Source organism: Equus przewalskii, chromosome 14 (genome assembly GCF_037783145.1).
Source record: "Equus przewalskii isolate Varuska chromosome 14, EquPr2, whole genome shotgun sequence".
In the NCBI taxonomy this organism is placed as follows: Eukaryota; Metazoa; Chordata; class Mammalia; order Perissodactyla; family Equidae; genus Equus; species Equus przewalskii.
Window position 1 is genome coordinate 63,764,340 of NC_091844.1, and position 24,354 is coordinate 63,788,693.

The window sequence follows — 24,354 nt, forward strand, 5'->3', positions numbered from 1 at the left end:
CATGAAGAGCTTCATCAGAAAACCCTTAGGTATCTTTAAACTTAGTTCCTTTTCACACAGCACACTTCTTGTTACTGAAGGATTAAATGTGACCAGCCTGACAAAGAAAGAGCAGAGGCACAACATTTTTGCAATGCCATATCTGCAAGAGTGGCTTGTGGCTCCTTATTTACTCAGCAAGTGCTGAGTGCATGTTCAATGTTACTGCTTACTATTATGCAATCAAAGTCACTATCGTTCTGATCCTCAGATGTGCCTGTTTGCTGAATTATGCAATGCTTGAAAAATACCTTGTGATTATCATCAACAACTACAGATAGTGGTGTGTGACATTACTCTAATTGTTATAGTAAGAGAAATTTTCTAATTTGCAAACAGAAACTAGGACTAGGTAGAATTAGAAAATTCTCATTTTCTGTATTTGAAACTACAACATTTCAGCGGGGAAAAGGATATTCAAATGACTGAAAAGAAACAGAATAGTTCAAAGGTTCATCAGACAGAAAATTCATAAGAAATAACAATAAACATTAGCATGCTTTTGTGAAACACAATTCAGCATGTATAAAAGCTAAAAATAATTCTAAGACAAAAATGGAACACATTTACCGTTTGGCTTATCACTGGCTAGTTACCCTGAAATTTACCACGGACTAGTAATGAAGACCCATCCCTTCGGGAGAATTGAAAACATTTGCCACCTTCTATATGAAGCTTGTCCAGGTTTTGTTCACTTCTTTTTCTCTGAGTGTAAACAGAAGCTCTCCATGAAGAGAAAATGTTCGTTCATCACTACTATGGACTAAAGCAGGATATCTGATAACACTTTATTCCTGACACAATGTAGGGTAAGGAATACTTCTCTTTTAATTATTTTAAAACTCTGACATGTAGTAACTTCATTGTTTTAGGCTAAAATATGTACTGATCATACATAAATATCAGACATTAACTGAAGTTCATATTAAATACGTCAGCTTAGATATATGTAGAAAATTTAAAGATATATTTATAGCTACTAAATTTAGAATTCATAATATATAAACGGTAGAATTTAATGTGTGCCTTTTCATATTTTCTATTATTTTGTCCAACTGTTAACAGATTATTTGAAGTTGTACTAAAACACATTTTCTATAATTTTCCACCATCTTAAGAAAGTAAAACAGAACTGCACATTGAAAAATTATGCAAGAAAAACAAGTATAGAAAATTTATTTTACTATTTCTCTATATAGTTCAAAGGTACCTTTCCCAGGGATTTGTTTCACAATCAATTTTCTTTTTCTCTAGACTAAGAGATTTTCTGGGAAAATGGGTACTTCTGTCAACACTACAGCAGAAGACGTAAAGAAGCAAGAAGACAAAGAAGAAAAAGAAGAATCTATCTTGGTCATGTTAAGCATTATTGGGATAGTACTTAACCTCTTAGTAATGGTTTTTGTATATATCTGTACCACACTCTCACAGGTTGCATTCAGGACAAAACCCAGCTCTAACAAGAATGATTTCTAAGACTACCCTTTAAAAGTACATTTCCAGAAGATGACGACACACATTCCAGGGTAAGTGCCTTGCTCCCGAGTGCAGCCATGAATATGGACAATAAAGACTTACTGCCAGAAAACATGCGAGATCTGGCAACGTAAACAAGACACAAAAGCAACAATGCCACAGACATTTTTCTAAAAGCACATATTGAACATATATTATTTACAATCACATACATATTTATGTTTTCTTTAAGCCCCCAATAATCTATCTAATATAGGAAAGGGAAATTTAGTCAGTACGGGAAAGACAACTAACAAAATGTACAGGAAAATAAAGCTTTAGTCAACATTAATAAACACTGAATATTTTCAAAGTCATTGTCTTCCTTAGGATTTATATTTAATACTTCAAAAATGGCATGCTTTATAATGATTTTTTTGTAGTTAAGCAATTGTCACTGTAAGATTACACAGAAAATGAACATTACCTAGAAAAAGCATCTTGTTCTGTGACGAATCTTCAGCATGTGCTGACTTTATTTCTCTGATGAATTTCAGTAACATAAAATAGGAGAGGCTCACCTAAAGTGTAAAAACCTCAACTCGATCTAATATTACTATTTGTTTATGCAACGTTGAGCAGACTTAAAATCTAGTGTGAAAATTAAATAAATTCATTCTTCAAATACTTAATTTTCAATTAAAGAATGTATCCATTCTTACTTTGCCTAACTTGAAATATAAAATCACCTTATATTTCATGGAAATATCACACGGAAACAAAGCAATAAGAGATACTTAAATTATTTCTCTGTAAATTATAAATTCTTTCAAGTAACTGAATACTAAAACTTAATACATAAGTATCTGCAACAAATATCCCTACAAGTAACACGGTTAATGTGTGTATGTTAAAAGATAATCATCTAACACATACGTTTTGCCTAGTAAACTAATTTATTCAAAAGGCAGCTCAATTGTTTAGTACTGATCTAAAAACCTGACTCTTATAGTTATAATCCTTCCTAACTCTATATTTTCTCTAGCAGATCAATAGCTGTAGAAATTACACTCAAACAAAATACAGTTTAAAAAGGTTGAAATAAACATTGGCTACAGTAAAGTAACAGAGACAGAATTTTTTCATCTAGAGTACTCTTAAATTCTCACTAAAATGCAATTCAATAAATAAACCAGAAACTATTCTTTGATACTACACATTTAAAAATAAAACATGGCTCTGCAGTTAAGATCCCTGCAAATGAGATTATTAAAAGGATATCTTAAGTGAGCACAAATCATTAAGAATATTTGTCCATTAATAAAATATCAGTTAGCAGTTGTTTTATTGTAGAGTAATGAATGTAATATGTAATTAGCAGTAATTCCACCATATGTAAGTGCTGTAACAGAAACATCAATGAGTTTTACACAAATACTTCGATGAACATAACTTCTGTATCTAACAATTCATAAACAATCTTTCATCTCCCTTTCAATTTTTCCATTATTTAATTTATTGAATTTATAGTCCTCCACCAAGCTTTATCCAACAAATTGTTTTGGAGATTCATGTCAATCATAGATATGCTGAATTCTGGCTCAAGCTGGCATTTAAGCCAGCCACTAGACAAAAAGAATGAAATACACGGAAACCCACATCAAAGGGTCAAAGATTTCTGGCAGAGGATCAAAGTATGAACATTTTTTATACAAGTCACGGCCAACTTGCTCTACCCAGCTGCAAGGGTATTCTACTGGGGGAAAAAATGTGTGTGTGTGTGTACACGTGAAACCTTTTACAGTTTCTCATATCAATCTAATTCTATGACTATTTTAGCCAATTCCTTTTTTACAGGATCTTTTAAAAAGCATTCCATTGATTTATCATATAAACATCTAGTCTGTGTAATATTTAATCATGTAATGGCAATACCACTGGCATAAATAAATCCAAAAACAACTAACTCTTACAGGCTTTATACACACACACACACACACACACACACACACATATACGGCACAGGTGGAGTTGTTTATATAAAAGAAATGGAGAGCTATGGTTAATCTGGCAGATTGGTTAGGTGGAATCTTATTAAGAAAATTTATACTATAACCAGACTGCAATGTGAGCAGTGAAAATATAAGCATTAGGTACACTGCCAACTAACAGGAGGGGAAAGACCACTGTACTCTGAGAATCAAGGAAAGCATCTCCGAAGTGTTGCAGATATGTTACCTTTACAAGCACAAATCAAATCATTTGGCAATCCATCTAAATTTCACTTTAAGCAACCTCTCCTCCTCATAAGATTTACCAGTATAACGATTTAACAGATAAACTGATGTATTCTATACCAAAGATATTTTCACATAGGATGCCTTTGACAAATATGAGAATTTTACACAAAAGGAACTAATATTTGCTGACAAGCAACTATGTGCCAGAGACACTCATGAGTGGCCATTAACATGTTCAAAATTTTGGTACTCTGTTACTCTTTTACCAAGAATGAAATGGCTGACAGGTCCTGACAGTATCTTATTTTTCAACCATATGTAGAAATAATTACATTAAATATAGGCAAGTGTTCCAAATTTTATTTGTACTTTCCAGCTAATTTTCAAGAAAACTGGAGCATATTATAACACAGTCTGGGATAAAATGGCATGCAACTCTACTCAGTAAAATAATCTTTTAAAACTTTCACCTATTTCTGACCCAGTATTAAAACAGTGAAAATAAATGGCATATACAATACAACTCAAAAGTTTCAAACGAATTATTACCAAGAAAACTATAAATAAGGATATGCAGTGAAGTACCATGTGTTATGACAGCTCAATAATTTCTACTTATTTGTTTCTCAGGCAATGAGTATCAACAAAACAAGCAAAATAATTTTCATAAATGACAAAATCATATATTTTCTGTGGATAAACCAGTATCTTTCCGTGTAACAGCACTAATACAATTTCTAAGCCCTCAGAGAACAACAGGTCCTCTAGAATTTGCTGCCCTGAGGCCTAGAAAGATGGGCACACTTCTAACTGTACATTTACTTTGAAGTAACTTTTTAGTAATAACTTCTGGATTTAAAGAATGTGGCTATATTTTAATTAAGTCATTTGCCATAATGACAAAATTAACTTTATTCTCAAATAGTATATGCATGAAATTAAACTTAAATCCTAACTTTTTGAGGAATATAACAAAAGATAAGATATAATAAGAACTTTAAACACACAAAATCCAGTGTAAGAAAAATAAGACGGTGTAATGAAGTATTTAATAATGGGTTTTGTTCCACTACAGCTAGTTAGGGAACTACCAAACAAATACAGTGAAAACGAGAAAATTTTAACGCAAGTATGTACCACCATTTAGCTAAGACAACCAGCCAAATTAATAGATACTTTATAATGTTCCCAATAAAAAAAGTCCTGTGCTTTTTCTCTAATTTGTACCTTCCATACTGAAAACATCCATTTATGTCTCGCTTTAATATTTAAAAATATGTGAGTTTAATAATGGTCATATTACTGCTAAACAGTTAAACCTGGGTGACAATAAATTTCTCTGGATTTCCTTTTACTCATTTGTTCCTTCCTAAGAAGTATATACACAGGGATTGAACAGGATACTCTAATTTCTCTTTCTGAAATGATATTTACCTCCCTACTATGAAATCAGCACTAAAAAGGTAGACATTTTATAATGATAAAGGATTTTCAGCATGTTCCACTAAATTAATGGGAAGTAATTTAATGTACCCAGTGGTGCTGTTTTCTGAAAATAGGAACACATCATCTTCCAAAATGGGAATGAGATGAGGTGAGGGTGAGGGACTCTAAAGTAACATTTTATCTGTTAACTCTCACATTCATCCATTTTTGTGAAGTATTTCTAGTAATGAAACAGGGTTTCCACCTAGTGGCCAGTGGGGTAACTGCAGGCTTACGAAAAAGCATAAATGCAACTGACTGGCTCAAGGAAAAATGATCCTTGTTTACAATGCAGTTTTCAAAATAAGAGGACTATGATAAATGGACATTAGAATGTTGTGAGTGAGAGAAATCAAAACGAACACATTCTATGAGGATTTTCCTTTCTACCTAAGAAATTGTTCATAAAAATAACTACTTTCTCTCTTTTAGAGTTCCTATCACTCCTTATTAAGTATGATACTGGAGATAAAATATCCTAATACAAACATATAATTCACTTGTTTCAGTTACCTACCTTGAAGCTGTGGCTTCAAATTTACTGTTTTATAAATTTTCTCACAAGTCTCTCAATTACAGACTTAGCTTATTGAATTAAGCTTTTGAAGAAAAATCCAAAAATACATATTTTAAAAATTACTGTTTGCTACATACAGTTGGCCAACAGAGTTATGTTACTAATTTCATGTTAATCCAATGTGCAAAAACCAAGCAAGAACACTAACAAATGTCCTTCTTTTAGTTAGCATAAAAGAACTATTATGTAAGCTTCAAACTCACTAATCTATTTTAAGTAAATAGAAGCACGCTGTAACCTTTCACTAATCTGGTTAATTTAGGCTAAATATGAAGACTTATATTGCTGCTATGATGCCATCAAACCAAACACTTCAAAAACTTCTCCATTCCTTCACAAATAATAAGCTTTTAAACGTTCTTCTCCACCCATTTTAAGGCCACCAAAGAGAGGCTAATTATGAAAAGGTTATAGTAGGACAACTACTATTGGGCTATTAAAAATTCCTGCTAGAAACACAGTGAATTCATAAATGAAGAAATATTAGGATTTTCTCCTAACAATCATAAATCTGTATAAAGCTCTAGATACATACATAGTCATAATAGCCTTCAGTACTTTTTAATTTTATAAGTTAAAGTAATAATCTAAAAATAACAAATTGGGTAAATAATGGTATAGCCAGTATTATGCTACAAGTAAAAATGTTGTTATAGAATTACTTAATGACTAAATATAATCAGTGCTTTCTCTGAGAACAGGATTGGTGTCTCAGCTACAGAACTGTTAGAAGTCAGTAATAGAAAAAAGGTTATCCTTTCCCCTGAGGAATTTGAATGCTCCCTTTATTCTGGCAATACTTTTGCAAGGGACAACATTCTCTTTTTACCTGTGATACAAAGAGGGTCACGGCTAAAAGTGAAGATCAATTTTATGTGCAATTATTATTGATCTGTATGGCCAGCATTATTAATCACTTAAACTTTTTGGCCAAATTTTAAACTTTCATCAAAACAAAACAGACTTAGCTAATTTGCCACACAGTGAGCATTCTAATATGAGAACTTGAAGGTTTTATTAAAAGAAACGAGGAGCAGACTCTGGTATTCATATCAATCTTTAACAGTAATTGAGAAGAAAGAAGATTATGAAGTATCTAATTGGACATTAGGAGCCAGAAAAGAAGGGCAAAAAGGGAGTGGGAAGGGGGATAAGAAACTATATTCAATAGTTAATGGTAGACCAGTGAAAAGCAGAGCATAAACTACTGTATGTTTCTACATTTTCTTGTCTTGCTCACCTGTCATTTAAAAAGACGTAATAGGAAGGAAACATGCGCTATTTTACTACAGCTCTCAAAAGAGCCTATTACATTAGGCTTGTGTTTTTCTACATCATCTGCTAGCAATGGAAGTAAACCATACCTTGAATATAATGTCTCAAGCAAAATTATTAGCACTGCTTTCACACTCGAACACCAACTTGTTAGACCATCCTATAAAATAAATGATCTGTATTCTGTAAAACGTCAATATCATCAAAGAAAGAAAAACTGGGAACTGTTTCAAATTAAAGGAAAATAGAGATATGACAACTAAATAATGTAAAAGATTCTGGACCGGATGCTTTACCCTACTGTACCCCCCAAATTGACAAAAATAATATTCTATAGACAAATGACGAAACTGGGAAATGGACTCTGGCTATCTTCTAAAATAGGAATTTTACTAAGTTCCAGGAAGATTCTGGACTAGATAAATTGTTCTTATTTTAAAATGCCACTTAAAAGTTAACATTTGAACTAAAACTGATAATTACATATGTAACTTATGTTTAATAATATAGTATTTAAGCTATATTTTCCTGAAAAACATATTTAGAATATTCTAAATGGGCACACTTAAATAAGATACTTTGTTTCTCACAAACTAGAGATCAGAATATATTCCAAACTCCAGAATAATTTTCTCTGATCACTGGAAACACCATTTAACAGGTGTTGATGCCAATTATCTGACCTACTTAAGTTAATCATTTTACATTAATTTGTCTTAAAATATTATTTCAAAATAATTTTACCACATTCAATATAAACGTATCAATTAAAATTATACCAGTGGACAAGGTACCAGATTCGAGTATGTAAATCTAAACCCTGGTCAAGAAGTTTCTTTCTTCCAGGAAAACAGTAAGTCACAAAGGAAAGGTCAAATTCCAATTTGTCACATTAAACTTCTAAAACAGTTCCAAGATACAATATCTAAGTCTTTTTGATCCCATATAGCTACCAAAATCACAGTTTATTTATTAACATACTTAGCAGAAAGTGCACCTACATGAATAGATTATTTTTAAAAAGTAAAAGTAAATAGTAGCGGATTTCCTTTTTGACCTTGAACCATAAAGATAAAAGCTCAGTGTTACACAAAGACTGAATTTCAGAACAAGACAGAAATTTTAAAATTTTTGAGAGGCCATGTATTTTGAAAGTAAAAGGATGAATAAAATAATATTTTAATAATGTGGGAGGAGATACAGAGAAGGCTTATCTCTATTCAATTTTTCCATATAATCTAATATTAAATTTTGGCACTGAGATCTGACTGTGTACAGCTCCAAATATTTTACATAATCATAAAATATATTGTGCATTTGACATCTACTTTTTTAAAAAGATGAATCTGATGGATGAAACAGGTCAATCTAAACAAAAATCAACCTAAATCATATCTTATCCCAATATTTTTATGAAGAAGTGTGAGGCAGACTGGGAAATGGTGTTTTGAAGCACAGTAATGTCTGTGATGGTGGAGAACAGGGACAGCAATCCCTTCATACAAGTACCTTCTGCATCCATCTAACTGTGCATTTAAACTGCTACCAAGCACCAAAATAGACTACTTCAAGATTCACTCCTATCACTTTCCTTCCCTATTCTTCCTCAATAATTCAAGTAAATGTGTAAATATCTCTTCTTATGAGTAAGAATACGAATAAAGGCAGAGATAAGAAGTAGAACAGAGAGTTGAAATAAAAAAATAAATAAATCTAAAAATCCTGGCTAAAAGAAAAAGATGTTAACTGCTTGTTTTTCTTGCCAATATCTATATGTTTCTGAGTCTCTAAATAAAACATATAACTTTTCTATTCTTACTTAGGAAAAGAATACATTTCTTAAAAGATAATTCCACAACCAAGGAAATAATAAACTAGTTTCAATCAATAATCAGTTGTACACTGGCAGAGTAAGTACCTATGATAGTCTTTATTAAGTCTGTAAAAATTAATACTTTTATTATCAAGTACCTATGGACTAGAATGACTTATCTATCTGCCTTTCTTCAAATTACTATTGTCTGAAATTCTACAGTGTTTGAGAAAAACATTAAAAATGCACAGAAGTTCAACCAACCATATTCAGATCAGAACGCTACTGTGAAGAAGCTAGCTTTTGCCCTATGATTTTCAGTTATAGGCTGTTAAAAAAAAAAAGTACTTTCACAGGTGAAAACAAAGGGATAATGAAAACTTTTATTCTATGTTCTAGGACAGCTGTCTATAAAGTATCAACTTGGGGTCCCCAAAAGAACTAAATATTTCCAGAATAATTTTTAAGAAAAAAATCAGTGAAATTCAAACCCACATGTATACTGGGGAAGAATAACATTAAATATTTCAACTGAACTTTACTATTTAAACTGATAATGATAAAATAAGTAAATGAAAGTATTCACCCACAAAAATATTTCAGAGGACTAATTACAATGAGATTTACCTGAATCATTTCGTAGATACGATGACATGGCTGGGATAAGGCAGGACTGACTGAGAAGCTCTAGAAGTACAGAAGGAAGGGCATTACTGTTCTGTCCTCTACTCTCAGGAGATGACTGAGCTTCTCCATTTACCACACCACTCACAGGATTTATATAACTTGCAAGAACCTAAAAATAAAAATTGTTGGATTTTAGCTTTACATACTTTAAAAGCCCTTATTTTATGTTTGATATTCAATCTGATTACCAAGAGTATATATTTTCAACTCAATCAATGTTTCGCAATGTATGTTTTAAAAATAAGACGTCTTTTCCTTAGATTTTCAAGAGAGGGAGGTGTTTTGCATGATGGTGCACAGCATATAACCAGACATATAGAAGCAAGCCACCTAAGAACATAAACTTCAAAGCTTAAAACAACTCCGATATTTACTTTATTGAATAAATTCAGTTTACCCATATTTTGAGGGTCATGGAATCTTAGAATGAGCCTGTCATTCTAGAATTGCAGAAAATAATGGTCAAACAGTTGAGCAATTTTAGTCAATTAGTTGGTGCAGGAAGCAAAGCTAATCTTTAAGAAACTCTCTTCTCATTTCTATGGTATTAAAAACTTTCTATACTAGTTAAACTTGCCTGAACCTAGAAAAGTAATAGAAGAATGTGAGAAACAAAGATAGACATAAATAACTTTTTTTTTAAAGAGTCCAGATATAGCACTTCAGATGAGAAGATGACTGGAAGAAGGGAGATATGATACATTTTCCAGTTACTGGACAATTTCGTCCTTATCACTTTCCTCTCAGTGAATAAGCTAATTGAGAGGAAGAAATTTAGAACTACAAGTCGTGAAGAGCAATCTTTGCCCAGTGGTATCTTAAATGTACTGAGAGCAGGGAGCACAATGGGCTTTATAAAAGTAGCTGAGGATGAGTTGAATAGTCATCAATACTTACAAGTCAGTACAAATACAAAAAATAATCTAACCATTATCATTGAGAATATCAACTTTGAATATATACCTGCAGAAGACAGGTAACGTGCTCCTCCTCGAGCCTCTGCTTAGTTAAGGCCTGTTCCACATCCCATCCAGAAGCTGTAGAACCTGTTCCAAAGCCAGTCCCTTTGGCCCAATATAGCTGCTGTTCTTCTGTTGATGTAGGATTATGAGAGCTTGATACCTGTGGCTTTTAACAAAAAATAAAAATTTATAACTATTTAGTTTTATTTATCCTCAAAAATATTTATCAATACGAATATAAACAGTCCAGCTGCTAGGGAGAACAGTTTGGAGATTCCTCAAAAAATTCAACAAAGAATTACTATGTGATCCAGCAACTCCATGCCTAGGTTCATATCGAAAGAAGTAAAAACTGACGCTCACACAGCAAGACTATTTACAACAGCCAAAAGGTAGAACCAGCCCAAATGCCCATCAATGGCTGAACAGACAATCAAATTGTGGTATATATATATATACAACAGAATATCATTCAGCCATAAGAAGTAATGAAGTACTGATACATGCTATGTGGATGAACCTCAAAAACATTATGCTAAGTCAAAGAAGACAGACACAAAAAGTAACATGTACAATTCCATTTATATGAAATATCTAGAGTAGTAAATACACAGACAGAATGCAGACTGGTAGTTGCCAGGAGTTAGGGGAAGGGGAATACAGGAGAACAAATGCTTATATTTAAGAATAATTAAAATTTTTAAAATATTAGGGAAAGATGAGGTAAGGCACCTTAGGGCCTAAAAGAGTCAAAGACTTAAAATCAAATAGAGAAAACAGTGAAAGGAATAGGAATATGAGCCAGATCTTTTAGGATGAATCTAGTAAAAGCATATCTCAGGAGAATTCTATAATAGTGTCATTATATGTTTTCAATTATACTAAGCAAGACTGCCTCTATTTCTAGAAGGAGTAATTCTCAATTTCTTTCTTGTTTAGAATGTGACATGTAGAAAAATCTCGTTTGGGAATAGAGGACATTATTAAAAATGTGAATATAAAAGAGACAAAAAAATGACTGAGAATCACTGGTTTAATAACAGAACCTCAAATGCTGCAAAGGTCAATTCTTTATTATTGATTATTATTAATCTTTGTTTAATTCTGTAACAAGAATCCTCCTTTAAAGAATTTTCATTAAATTTAACATATTATGAACCCTCAAAACATTTGCAATTAAGTACTAGTTTCAAGGGTAATCTACAAATAATACCAATGTTTTTGTTTCATTTAATCGGAATATTTTCTAAGGAAGAATATTATTTACAAACAATACTTTCACAAATTGATCTGCAATACAGTTTTATGGATCTAAGACTGAGGAATTCCATCTTTAACATTTTATAAAATAAACTGTTCAATGAATCATGAAAATGTCATTACCATATATTTACCAGTAGAATTAAGATTATTAATAAAAATAGCTTTTAATTAAAAAAAAATTTCTAAGTGTGAAATTTAACACATATCCAGAAAGAACACAAAACAAATATGTAAAACAATGAACTGCAAACACTTATTCAACCATGCAGGTCAAGAATTAAACCACTGCAGGCAAGAAACTGCCCTCATTCCATCTCCTATTTGTCACACCCTCGTTCCTCTACAAAGCTAGTTATAATCCTGATTTTTATATCACTTTCTTACTTTTCTTCATAATTTTACCACCTAAACATGAAAACCTAGTCACTAAAGTTAAGTTTTGTCTAATTTTTAAACATTATATAAATGAAATCATGCTGTATATCTTCCTTTATGTCTGGCATTTTAGTTGTGTTTGTGAGATTCATTAATGCTATTAGGCATAGTTAGCTGTAGCTGTTTACTTTCATTACCTTATAGTATTTAACTACATAGTAGAATACAATTTACTTACTCATTCTACTGTTTCTACATTATTTATTTTATCTATTCTACTGTCTTTGTATTATTACAAATGATGATGGGACAATATTTGGTATGGTGGCTTTTGAAATCTTAGACATTCTGATGGATGTGTACTGAGAATGAATTAAAAGTTTTCATCTGTACTTTTCTGGTAACTAAGAAACAAATCACCTTTTCACATTTACTGGATATTCAGATAGCTTCTTCTTACGAAGTGCTCATTCTAGCCTTTCACGTATTTGCTACTGGGTTGTTTACCATTTCCTTTTGGAATTTTTGAAGCACTCTAAAGATTCTGGAGATCTTTTTTGTTAAAAAAGATTTTACTTCTCCTTTCTCTCCCAAAGGCCCTTGGTACATAGTTGTGTATTTTCAGTTGTGAGTTATTCCAGATGTGGCATGCGGGATGCCACCTCAGCATGGCTTGACAAGCGGTGCCATGCCTGCGCCCAGGATTTGAACTGGTGAAACCCTGGGCCGCCGAAGCGGAGCATGTGTACTTAATCACTCGGCCACGGGGCTGGCCCCTCTGGAGACAAGTTCTTTATATACACATATATAGTCTCCCATTCTGTGGCTTCCCTTTCCACTCTTTTCAATAGTGTTTCTGACAAAAAGTTCTTAATTTTAAAGTACTTGCTTTTTTCCAATGTTTTTCCCTTATGGGTTGTTTTTTTATGCCCTATTCAAGAAATCTTTGTTTACTCCAAGATCATAAAGGTAACCACCAATTTTTTTTTGTAAACGGGTATTGTTGTAGTTTGTATATATTATAAAAATTTAGATCTGTCATCCAGTTAGAATTAACTTTTACATACAGGTTACAGTCGGGTTTAAAGATTCATTTTTGTTCCACATGGATATTTAACTGATCCCACGACCATTTACTGATAAGACCATACTTACTCCACTATGTTGCAGAGTCACCGTTGCCACATATAAGATAACCAAATATACATGGATTTGAGTCTCTCTTGTTTGCTGGGCTTCTATCTAACCTTGTACTAATACCATAGCTTACTAATAAGTTTTGATATATGATAGCATCAAACTTAAGGATCGATTTGGGAAGAAATATTATTGAACAGTTGTATTTTCTACTCCATGGAAGAGAAGCATGGGCACAGACTTCAGTTTACTAAAGTATTATAAATATTTCTTTTTAAAATTGAATATATTTTATGAATACAGGTCTTGTACTAATTTTTCAGATTTAGTCATAGATATTTTCTATTCTTGATGCTGTTCTAAACATTATCTTTAAAAGGCTCATTTTATACCTGTTAGTGGTATACAGAAATAACTTGTTTTTATATATTGAACCTGAATATTTAATCCTTATTAAACTTACTTCTGCCATTAATTATTTTTGGTTTTCCATAAACACAATCAAATCATATCAAAATAATGGTTATTTTTTTCTTGTGTTACTGTTCTGGCTAGAACCTCTTATTCCATAGTCTGATTCTCTAAAGTTCAAGAAAAGAAAGAAAAAGGATATCAGCATATCCTGATAAATGGAAAAGCTTATTAAGCTATTGTCTTTTTTGTGTTTTTTTAAGTAGACAGGTTAACTTACAGTTTTCTGAAAGAGCCTAACAGAGAAGACAACAATTAGTTCATAGTTTTCCTCTTTTAAATATACTTTGTTTGAGCGGCAGAAAAGAAACACACAAGTCTCTGAAATATATTATTTCAGAAAAAATTATACTCTGTACTCCATAAATTTAACTTAGTTTTTCATAACCTAAAGAATTAAAACTGAATCTACCTCTGTTTGATTGAGGCTAGAGTTTGGAACTCGTGGGGCATGGTGGCTCAGAGCAGAGAGACAGACAAGAATGAGATGTAGCGCTCCAATTTCCAATGCCATCCGCCTCAGAAGCACACCATCGTCAGTTGTCAAAGGTGTAGTGCTAAACAAGCTACGAAGGACATGGAAAGGAAGAGTTGGAAGCACATTGGCTGATGGAGATTGCAGAATATGACCTAGATTAAAAAGAAAACTCAAAATTAACATTTAAAAACACAATAAGGAACAATATACAGGGTCACAAATTAATAATAACAATATAATATAAAATTATCTATTCATTAGAAAACAACCCAAATACCACAAACAGGATAGTAATATCTAATAAGAGTTTCTTGAAAAGCTCTGCAAGACATCAGATATATAAACTCCAAAAGAAAGTTGAAATATACTCATATGATAATAGTTATAGACTATGTCAAAAAATATAAACTAGAATTTAAACTAAACCTAACAACTAAAAAAGAAGCTTTAAAAGTTTCTTGCAACAATATGAAAGTAACTGCATGCCTTAGGCGTAGTTTCAACCGTGAACAGATAATAAAAGACTAAAACTATTTTGTTTTGTTTGCAATATAGTTTTCTATTATGTTTTAGCTAGAAAGGAGCAATAAATGAAAAACAAACCAATAAAACCACCGCTACCTAAATGGTGGATGAGACAACTATTGCAGAAAAGGACATCAGAATTATGCTTTTTAATAAACATTCATTACATACTCACTAAAATTAGTCTGAAATGGCATAAAGGCAATTCTCTTTCCTTTTCTTTTCAGCATTACACCTACTGTATCATAATAGAGTCCTAAATTACAATAGTTCTTACCCTTTTATCTGCTTAAATTAAAAAGTCAGATCAAGTAATTAGAAATTCCTGATTGACTAAAATTAGTATATACATTTACATATGAAACCAAATGACCAGGACTATTTAGTATGTAGAAGCTATAATTTAGTAACAATTACAAAAACACTTAAAATCATGTCAACATTTTGGAAGAATTCCATCAATATGAAAACAGAAAAGAAAAAGTATGTAATTTGAACATTCAATAGCTTCAAAGTTACAGGATCCACAAATAAATTGTTATACTTTTATTAGATTAAATATACTTTGTTGTACAGGGTTTGACAGTGTATTCTTTCTAAATGGCATGTGAAAGATACCACCGCTAATCAAAAGCACGTGATTTTAAAATAATATAAAAAATATTCATTTTCAAATGGAACAGTCATTGACTGAAGAATTAGAGGTAAACCAAATGAAAATCTACTTGCTAGGTAATGTGAACTGTGATTTTTCTTTTAAAGATTTTTAAAAAAGATTTTTTTCCTTTTTCTCCCAAAGACCCCCAGTACACAGTTGTGGGTCATTCTAGTTGTGCCTGGCACGTGGCTCAGCATGGCTTGATGAGCGGTGCCATGTCCGGGCCCAGGATTCGAACTGGCGAAACCCTGGGCCACCGAAGCAGAGCGCATGAACTTAACCACTCGGCCACGGGGCCCCTGTGATTTTTCTTTATGTCCTTCTATTAAAACAAAACTGCCAGCCCAACAGAAACAATCACCATAGTTTATTATTATTTTTGTTATAATTATTTTTTAAAATACATTATTATATATTATATTATTTTCCTCATTCTGTTCTCTTTAATCAGATTTTCTTAAAAAAGGTTCTCATCACATTACTACCTTAATATGTTTTAATAAATCTTCATTGCTATTCAGAATAAAATCTGAAGTTCTTAATAAGCTTTTCCATGATCTGTTACAAATAACAGCTTTTAAAATGAGCTCTCAGTGCTGCTTTTTAGACAAATTTTCATCAGCTAACTTATCCCCTCTCACATAATCTGAGCATACAAACAACACTTCTCAAATCATTCCTTCTTTCTGAAATAACTCATCTCAACTTAAATTGACTCTTACCCTTTAAGGCTCCACTAAAATATACTATGCCACTTTATTCCCATCACTGGGTGGTAAGGAAATAATCTCACACCTGTAAGCCTCCATAACACTGCTGTACCTCTCTCAAGGCTTTTATAACTTTTTAACTCTATTTGTTTATATACATTCCTCGTTGCTACTAATGGAGGACATTAACTACTTGAGGGCAGGATCTAAATATCTACTTCATCTTTAAACCCCTCCAAGTGACGTCCAGCAGTTTTGTAAGCACTCAGTAAAAACCTTTTGAATGAATAAAGAAATGAAAATAGAGATTCTTTAGGATTTATGATGACTATTATTGGAACTAAGTCATCAACAACAAATCATCTAATAGCCAAACTATGAAGGAAATAAATGATGAATAATAGGCAATGATCTGAATAACTTTTACACAACTTACCTATGTTAAATTTCATTACTAACACTAAACACTTACTTCCTTCTCCATCATCTGTCACTCCCAATACCAATCGAAGAAGACACTGGGCATGTTTTCTCTCTTTCAGTAGCACTTCAGCATAGCCAGGAAGACGAAGAAATAATCCAAAAGCAGCCAAAGAATGGGCAGGTATAGGAGACATGGTCTGTACTGCTGACTTGATAGGTGGGGGTTCAGCTGCAATGGTTTCTGGTGCTTCATAAACTAATTCCCCTGATTGTTCAATGGTCACCCATTCAAACTGATCACTGTCCTTTGGCTTTTCCTGAGTGGTAGATGTTACAACTGGAGCACTCACCTTAAAAAAAAAATTTGTTTGGCTATTTGCGTGTTTCAACATTAGATTCAAATTAAAGACCTGACTTCAAAGGATCTCTCTGAAATACAGGAATACATATAAGGATCAATAAAGGGACATGTTTTTAAAAAGAAGCTTCCAAACACTATGAGTTACAGGATACCATGAGTATGGTGGTGTCTACCAAGTATCTCAGCTTTGAAGTTACTATTTTCTCCTTTGTAATTAGTTAAGTATCTGTAGATACATTCTGAGACCATGTAAATACCTTGTTTCTCGTCAAACTTTGACCCATTAGAATTAACATTTTTATAATTCTTGCCTGAAACAATAATTACTATGGCAGTTGAGTTGGCACTGAACTGTAAGTAAGAACGCTCCCTTCCCCATCTATTTATTCATTCATTTATTAATTTATGTCAGGATGGATTCTAATTTTATTCTATAAGTTATAATCTCTTATTATCATTTTATTTAACGCTCAAGTAGAATCAGATTTGGTCAGTGGAACTCCCTTAAAGCAGGCTTCTGTATCTAGCCTCATCTTGTACATTTCCTGCCCCAATCCTACAATTTTTCCAAGGAGCCCTGATCTCTTTTAGTGGAAGATGCTATTCAAAAAAGAAGATATGGGATACAGATATGCATATATTGATGGTGGGGGATGGGGAGGGGAAACTCTGACTCTAGGTCCTATAAGTAAACAAATCTAGGAGAAACATGTATAGACACAGGTATATATTTGAGTGCCTATACAATCACGTGCCACCTAATGATGGGAATACGTTCCGAGAAACATGTTGTTAGGCAATTTCGTCCTTGTGTGAACATCACAGAGTGTGTTCTGTGTATAAGTATATACAAACCTAGATGATATAGCGTACTACACTTTAGGCTATAAAATACTAATCTTATGGGACCATTGAAGTATATGCGGTCCATCGTTGACCGGAATGTCATCATGTAGTGCATGACTATATAGACAAAATTTCTGGCCTATATTCTTCAAAAATTTCAAGGTCATGAAAGACAAATAAAGACAGCAGAACTGTTACAGATTAAACCAGAATAAAGAGAAACTAAATGCAACATACAATCCTCAACTGGATCTCAGACCACCACTTCCCTCAAACATGCAAAAGAACACTCAATTTTCTTTTCCTTTTGGCCCTAAGAACATTAGTGGGACCACTGGCAAAATGTGAATAAGATCTGTTACTGTTGTCTACAAGTCCCATTTTCTCGTTTCTTTGCATGTCTAGTAACTTTTTCTTATTAGACACCACATTGTTAATGAGATGTTGTAGTAACTCTTAATTTTATAATCTTCCTCTGGAGTGTGTTTAGTTTTGTTTTAGCACATAGTTTTATTACTGGTGGGTCACCATGAACTTAGGAAGGTTTCTGTAATTTATTAAGAGAGTCTATTTTGGTTTTGCCCTTATTTCTCAAGAGAATCCCTTACTACCGGGATGTCATCTTTACTCTTAATACATGACTCATTTACAATTCCAATGGAAAAGCTATGATTTTTACCTTTAACTAGGCAGGACTAGAATTGCAAATTCTGTCTCCTCCATGATGGATAGAAGCTGAAATCTCTGCACAGCTCTTTCAGCCTTCCAGTTCTTGCTGGCCCTCAAGACTCCCACGTATGCCTAATTCCAGAGCCAGCTACAGCTGTACAGGAATTCATGTGTAGAATTCAGAGCTCCCCCATCTGTGGCTCCCTCCTTTCTGATTTCCTCTCCATTCAATTTCCAGCCAGTATGGAAGAACCAAACTCTTCTGGCCAATAAGACTGCAGCTTTTGCTTGAGTTCTACCTGTCCCATCCCACACAGACTGAGGAGTAGTGTCAGGAGAAAAGTCATATAGGCACTAATCTCATCAAACGTGGTTTCACTCTTTCTGTTGTTTAAATCCTCTCCAATATCTGCCTGCTCGTGGTCACTCTTCAAGAGCCTTTAAGCAATTGTTTATTTTTTAAATATTCTTTCTAGTGTTTATAATTCTACATACAGGAGAGTCAATCCTGTACACCCTGTTCTGCCATTACAAATTTACCTTTTATGGAAGGGCTGTGGTGGTGAAGGATTGTACAAAATTTTCTTCCCTGGGTATAAAATTCTAGGATGGCAGATTTTTTTCCCTCCTTCTAGCACTTTAAAGATATAACTCCCTGAGTCCCAAGGTTTCTGTTGAAAGGTAAGTTGTCAGTGTTATTCTTGCTGTTTTGAAACAAATAGGTCACTTCTTTTTGGTTGGTTTCAAGATTTTTTTCTTTGTCTTTGTTTCTAAGCAATTTACCATGATGTTTCTAGGCACGAATATCCTGCTTGGGGTTTACAGAGCTTCTTGAATTTTGGATTGAGGTTTTATATCAGTTTTGGAAATTTTCTTCCTTTCAGTATTGTTTCTGTCCCTGCTTTAATCCACTCTGTTTCTATGATTATAAAATCATGTTAGAATTTTTCACTTCTACCTGTATATTTGTATAGCTCTTACGTTCTTTGCATTCCTTACATGTTCCATGCTTCAGTTTGGATGATTTCTTTTGACACATCTTCCAGTTCACTAATTTTGTAATCCGTACTGTCTAATCTGTTGTAAATCCATCTAACAGTTTTCTTAATTTGAGATATCAGAAATTCGCAACCAATTCTATAAGGCTGGTATTACCCTGATACCAAAACCAAAAAAGACATCACAAGAAAGTACAGACCAAAATCTGTCTTCATTTCCTATTGCTGCTAACACATTAACACAAACTTAGTGTCTTAAAACAATACAACTTTATTATCCTAAAGATCCAGAGGTGAGAAATCCAAACACATCTTACGGGGTTAGAAGCAGAGCTCTTGATTCTAAGTGCCACAAGCGCTCCTTGTGGAGGGCCTCGGGCACATCCGTCCCCTGGCTTCCCAGCTTCTAAAGGCTGCGCACATTCCTTGGCTTTTGGCTGCTGCACTTGGCCCTTTGTTTCCATCGTCGCATCTCCTCCTCTGACTCTGCTGCCACTGTCACATCATTGTCTCTATTCCTGGCTTCTGTTTAGATGGCTGAGGGGATCTAGGAGTATTTCGACTAATCTCTTCAAGAGAGCCATCTGTGTGACTGAATACTCTAACATTTTGATTTTTCTGAGGCACTAGCATAGGCTGAAGAGCCACACCCTTGGCTTTTTCTCCAGAGCATGCTTTTCTGACAGTGAATCTCTAATTTTAGTATCTTTTGCAATCTGGACAGGCTGAGAATTTCCCAAATTGTCAAGTGCTGGTTGCTTGTTGCTTAAGAGTACTTCCTTCAATTTATCTTTTTCTTCTCACTTTTTACTATTAGCAGGAAGAGAACAGGCACCTTCACCTGAAATCTCAGCTAAATATCCAAGCTCATCGCTTACAAGTGCTGCCTTCCACATCCAGGACACAAATAAGCCAAGGTTCCTGCCACTAAAACACAAGGATCCCCTTTCCTCCAGTTTCCAATAACATGTTTCTCATTTCTTCTAAGCCTCACCGTTAGCACTTTTAACATCCATATTTCTACCAACAGTCTGCTTATGACAATTTAGGTATTCTCTAAGATGATATAGGTTCTCTCTACTGTGAACCTCACTTCCTTCTGGGCCCACACTGGCAGAGGCTTTACCATCCATATTTCTACGAACAGTCCGTTCAACGCAATCTAGGCTTTTCTTATCATACTCCTCACTCTGACAACTACCCAGTTCTAAAGTCACTTCCAAACTTTTAGATATGTACTACAGCAGCATGCCACTTTTAGGTACTAATCAATATAACAGACCACACTGAATACTGAATTAGAAAAATAATTTTCATTAAGCAATGATAATCTTGGGAATGCTGGAGTCTTTTCCACTTCAAACTTTTAGCTATGTCATTACCTTTTCCAGAAAGAAATAAAATTTTAGTCAATTTTTCTGTGTCAATCACCTTATATCATGGTTCTATCACCTTAAAATATCTTAACCTTTTTGAGTAGCTGGGAAGCAATAACCATTTACTGAATAGGTACTTTTGTGGGTTGAACTGTATCCCCCCCAAAAGCTACACTCAAGTTCTAACCCCCAGTACCTGTGAATGTGACCTCATTTGGAACTAGGGTCTTTGCAGATATAATCAAGTTAAGATGAGGCCCTAAGTCTAATGATTGGTGTCCTTATAAGGAGAGGGACACACGGATACACACAAAGAAGACAGCCATGTGAAAATGTAGATAGAACTGGAGTGTTGCAGCTATAAGCCTGCCATAATAAATGCCATTAACTGCCAGCAATCACCAGAAGGTAAGAAGAGGCAAGGAAGGATTCACCCCTAGAGCCTTCAGAGGGAGCACGGCTCTGTTATCTCAAACTTACAGCCTCCTGGCCTGTAAGAGAATAAATTTCTATTGTTTTAAGCTACCCAGTTTGTGGTGCTTTGGAAACTAATGCAGGAGCCCTAGGAAACTAGTGCAGGCACATATATACCAGGTACATGAAGCCAGAGAGAATAATTCCCCTACCTCATTCAACAAACATAAAGAAGGTAGTATTTTCAACTCTCCATGCATCATACTCCCACCACATTAATTAAAAAAACATTGAAAGTACACACACCAACAACAGTAATATTAATGAACAGGTGAAGAGATTAAATTAATGTTTTTAAAACTACCCAAAATGGAAATGGCACCTAAAAGAGGAATAAAACTTAAGCGAAAAGAAAATTTGGGTAGAAACATACACTACTATTTTACTCTCCCATTCCCAGTAATATCCATAATTAATATCACACCTAAAGAAGCACAGACACAAAACTGTTATAGTGTGACAACCATAAAATCAAGGTAAACTCTACAGTGTAGTGAGTTTGGCAAACACGCCCAGTCTTCAATATTTCTTCAGTCCCAACTAACTCTCACAAAGTTCTGTATAGGTTGATCTTTGACGATTTATATAATACTCAAAGACTGCAAGGGAAATGGTACTTCCAAAAGGTTAAGTTAAAAAACAAACCAACAAAAAGAATGAAGGGTGTCACCATGGAGTGATATATTCAATTAGGAATTTTATCTTACCTGTTGAATTACTTCTGGATATAGCATGGGTAGTCTTTCTGCAATAAGAGCCAGTCCACCCATTCCTGCAAAAACTTGTAATGGTGACTGAATGGGACAGGTTTCAAGTAAAGACTCATCTAATATCCCATCCATACACTCATCACTTGGAGTGAGAGCCTCATCTTCTGGACAGCTACCAAGTAAATCACCATGATCTAGAAAAATAAATTATAAATAATAGGGAAGAAAGGATCTATTTCCATTAATACACTTTCATTCACATAGCAGATATTATCATCTCTCTATTCAACAAAAGAGTATAAATATCTTGTTACTCAGATATAGTTGTATTAAGGCTAGATGCCACAAAAATGTTTAAATGACTTCTGATGTTGCTTCCTATAGTCTTGCTACTCAAAGATGGTCCATGGACCAGTAGCACTGGCATCACCTGAGAGCTTCTGAAATGTAGAATTTCAGGTTCCACCCTACACATACTGAATAATAATCTGCAGTTTAACAACGTTCTGTAGGTAATTTATAGGCATAGTGAAGTTGGAGAAGCATTGTCCTTTAGGGCATAGTTGTGAGTTACAGTTTATGTACAAATCAGTAAGTCTTTAGAGATTCACAGCAAATATTAACATACGTACATGTTATGCTCTAAAGAATCCAATTAAGAAAAACTTACTTCTCTTACTGAAAACTAAAAATTATACCATATTGGTTTAACTCTGAATCACTGACAAAGGAAAACCAAAAGGTTAGTATGTTCACAAATAATCAGACCCTATAAACATTAAAAAAGACAATCCTGCTGAAAATTTGGGCAATGGAAATATACTAAAATTCACTAAAAAGGACAAAAAGCTAATAATATTGAACTTGAATCTTGAGAAAAACTCAAGTTAAAATAAGATGATATATACTATGAAAATCATTGCATAAATAGCATTTATAGTAGTGAAAATTGGAAACAATCAGAATGTTCCACAATTGGGGAAAAGATCAATTTTGTTATACCCATAGGAAAAAAATAGGCAATAAAAAAAGCACATTTAATTTAATGGAATATATAAGGAAAAATAAAAAGGTAAGAAAATGTACAATCCCATTTCTGTTTGAGGGAAAAAAGTGTTTATGAGCATGAAATACCACTCAACTATCAGTAAATTGAAAATTCTAAATTTGGGTTCTCACTTTGATTATAAAATGATAAACAATTCACATGGCTCACATAGAAATAACATCAGAAATTAAGTGATGCTATAAGAGGAATTAATATTAATTTCCAATGGAAATAATGGCAACTTTTTCTATTTACAAATAGCTCAGTCAGGAAGAAAAATATCTTGTTAAGTTGACACAATGAAAACAAAGGTAAATCAAGTCATCAGCTATAGAAATCCCTGTCTGCTCAGATTATAGACTGTAATTTTAAAGGAGTATCATACACATACCTTTTTCAGGGTGTAGTCTTTTAAAAGAATCTGTTTTTGACAGAGTTGGGTCTGTGATAACTCTTGATCCCAATTTAACAGTCAGATCTATTGAGCGGTAACCTTGAGGAAGTTTTCGGTCATACAGGAGAGTTAAAAGTTGGGCAAGTGTCATTTCAGCTGGCAGTGGCTGGCCTAAAAATGACATAACTAAATTAAACCTGGAATCCAAGAAGGAGACATTTATTTGATTCAATTTACTCAATTACTTACTGTTTTTATTGAATTACAGGTAAGAATCTGATTCTGCCACCAATTTCAAAATAACTTAAAATCAGCCCATGGAAAAGCTTACAAAAATTAAATCTATTTCTGAAATACGTGAAGAAATATCCACAGAAACTGTTGATTAGTTGCTAACCAAATCACACCAAGATCTTCTGAGCTATGGCAAATAGCTCATGGCAAAGGAACAGACTTCCCATAAATCTGGGGATAGCAAATCCTTTCCATAAAAGGCCAGATAAATTTTTTTGGAAAGATTGGTACCTGAGCTAACATCTTTTGCCAATCTTCTCTTTTTTTAATTTCTCCCCAAAGCCCCCAGTACATAGTCGTATATTCTAGTTGTAGCTCCTTCTGGTTGTGCTAGGCCAGATAAATATTTTAAGCTATGGATGCCATATGGTCTCTGCTACAACTAACAACTCTACCATTGTAGCATGAAAACAGTTAGACAATATACATAAGTAAATGTGCATAGCTGCATCCCAATAAAACTTTACAAAAAGAGGCATCCAGTCCACCAGGTACAGTCTGATAACCTCTGCTATAAATTAACAATGTAAAGCTAAGAATGAAAACCCATTCAAAGTTAGTTGGCAATTTGATGACAGTGATACAGCACAAAAATGGAGATAAAATGGATA

The 24,354-nt window shown here is 33.6% G+C and overlaps 1 protein-coding gene across 27 annotated transcripts in view; it reads right to left on the reverse strand.

The window, feature by feature from the left end:
• The window catches only part of BIRC6 (baculoviral IAP repeat containing 6), a 222,397-nt gene that overhangs the window by 51,173 nt on the left and 146,870 nt on the right, over positions 1-24,354 (reverse strand). For all 27 annotated transcript variants that reach the window (XR_011526608.1, XR_011526609.1, XR_011526610.1 and 24 more), the window contains 6 exons: positions 23,447-23,620; positions 22,005-22,201; positions 16,623-16,923; positions 14,192-14,409; positions 10,535-10,699; positions 9,512-9,680 (listed from right to left, as the gene is read on the reverse strand). Coding sequence is in view for 24 of the 27 variants with exons in the window: in XM_070574115.1 (XP_070430216.1) it covers positions 9,512-9,680; positions 10,535-10,699; positions 14,192-14,409; positions 16,623-16,923; positions 22,005-22,201; positions 23,447-23,620 (1,224 nt within the window). In the remaining 3 variants the exon portion in view is untranslated. The remainder of the gene's footprint in view (positions 1-9,511; positions 9,681-10,534; positions 10,700-14,191; positions 14,410-16,622; positions 16,924-22,004; positions 22,202-23,446; positions 23,621-24,354) is intronic.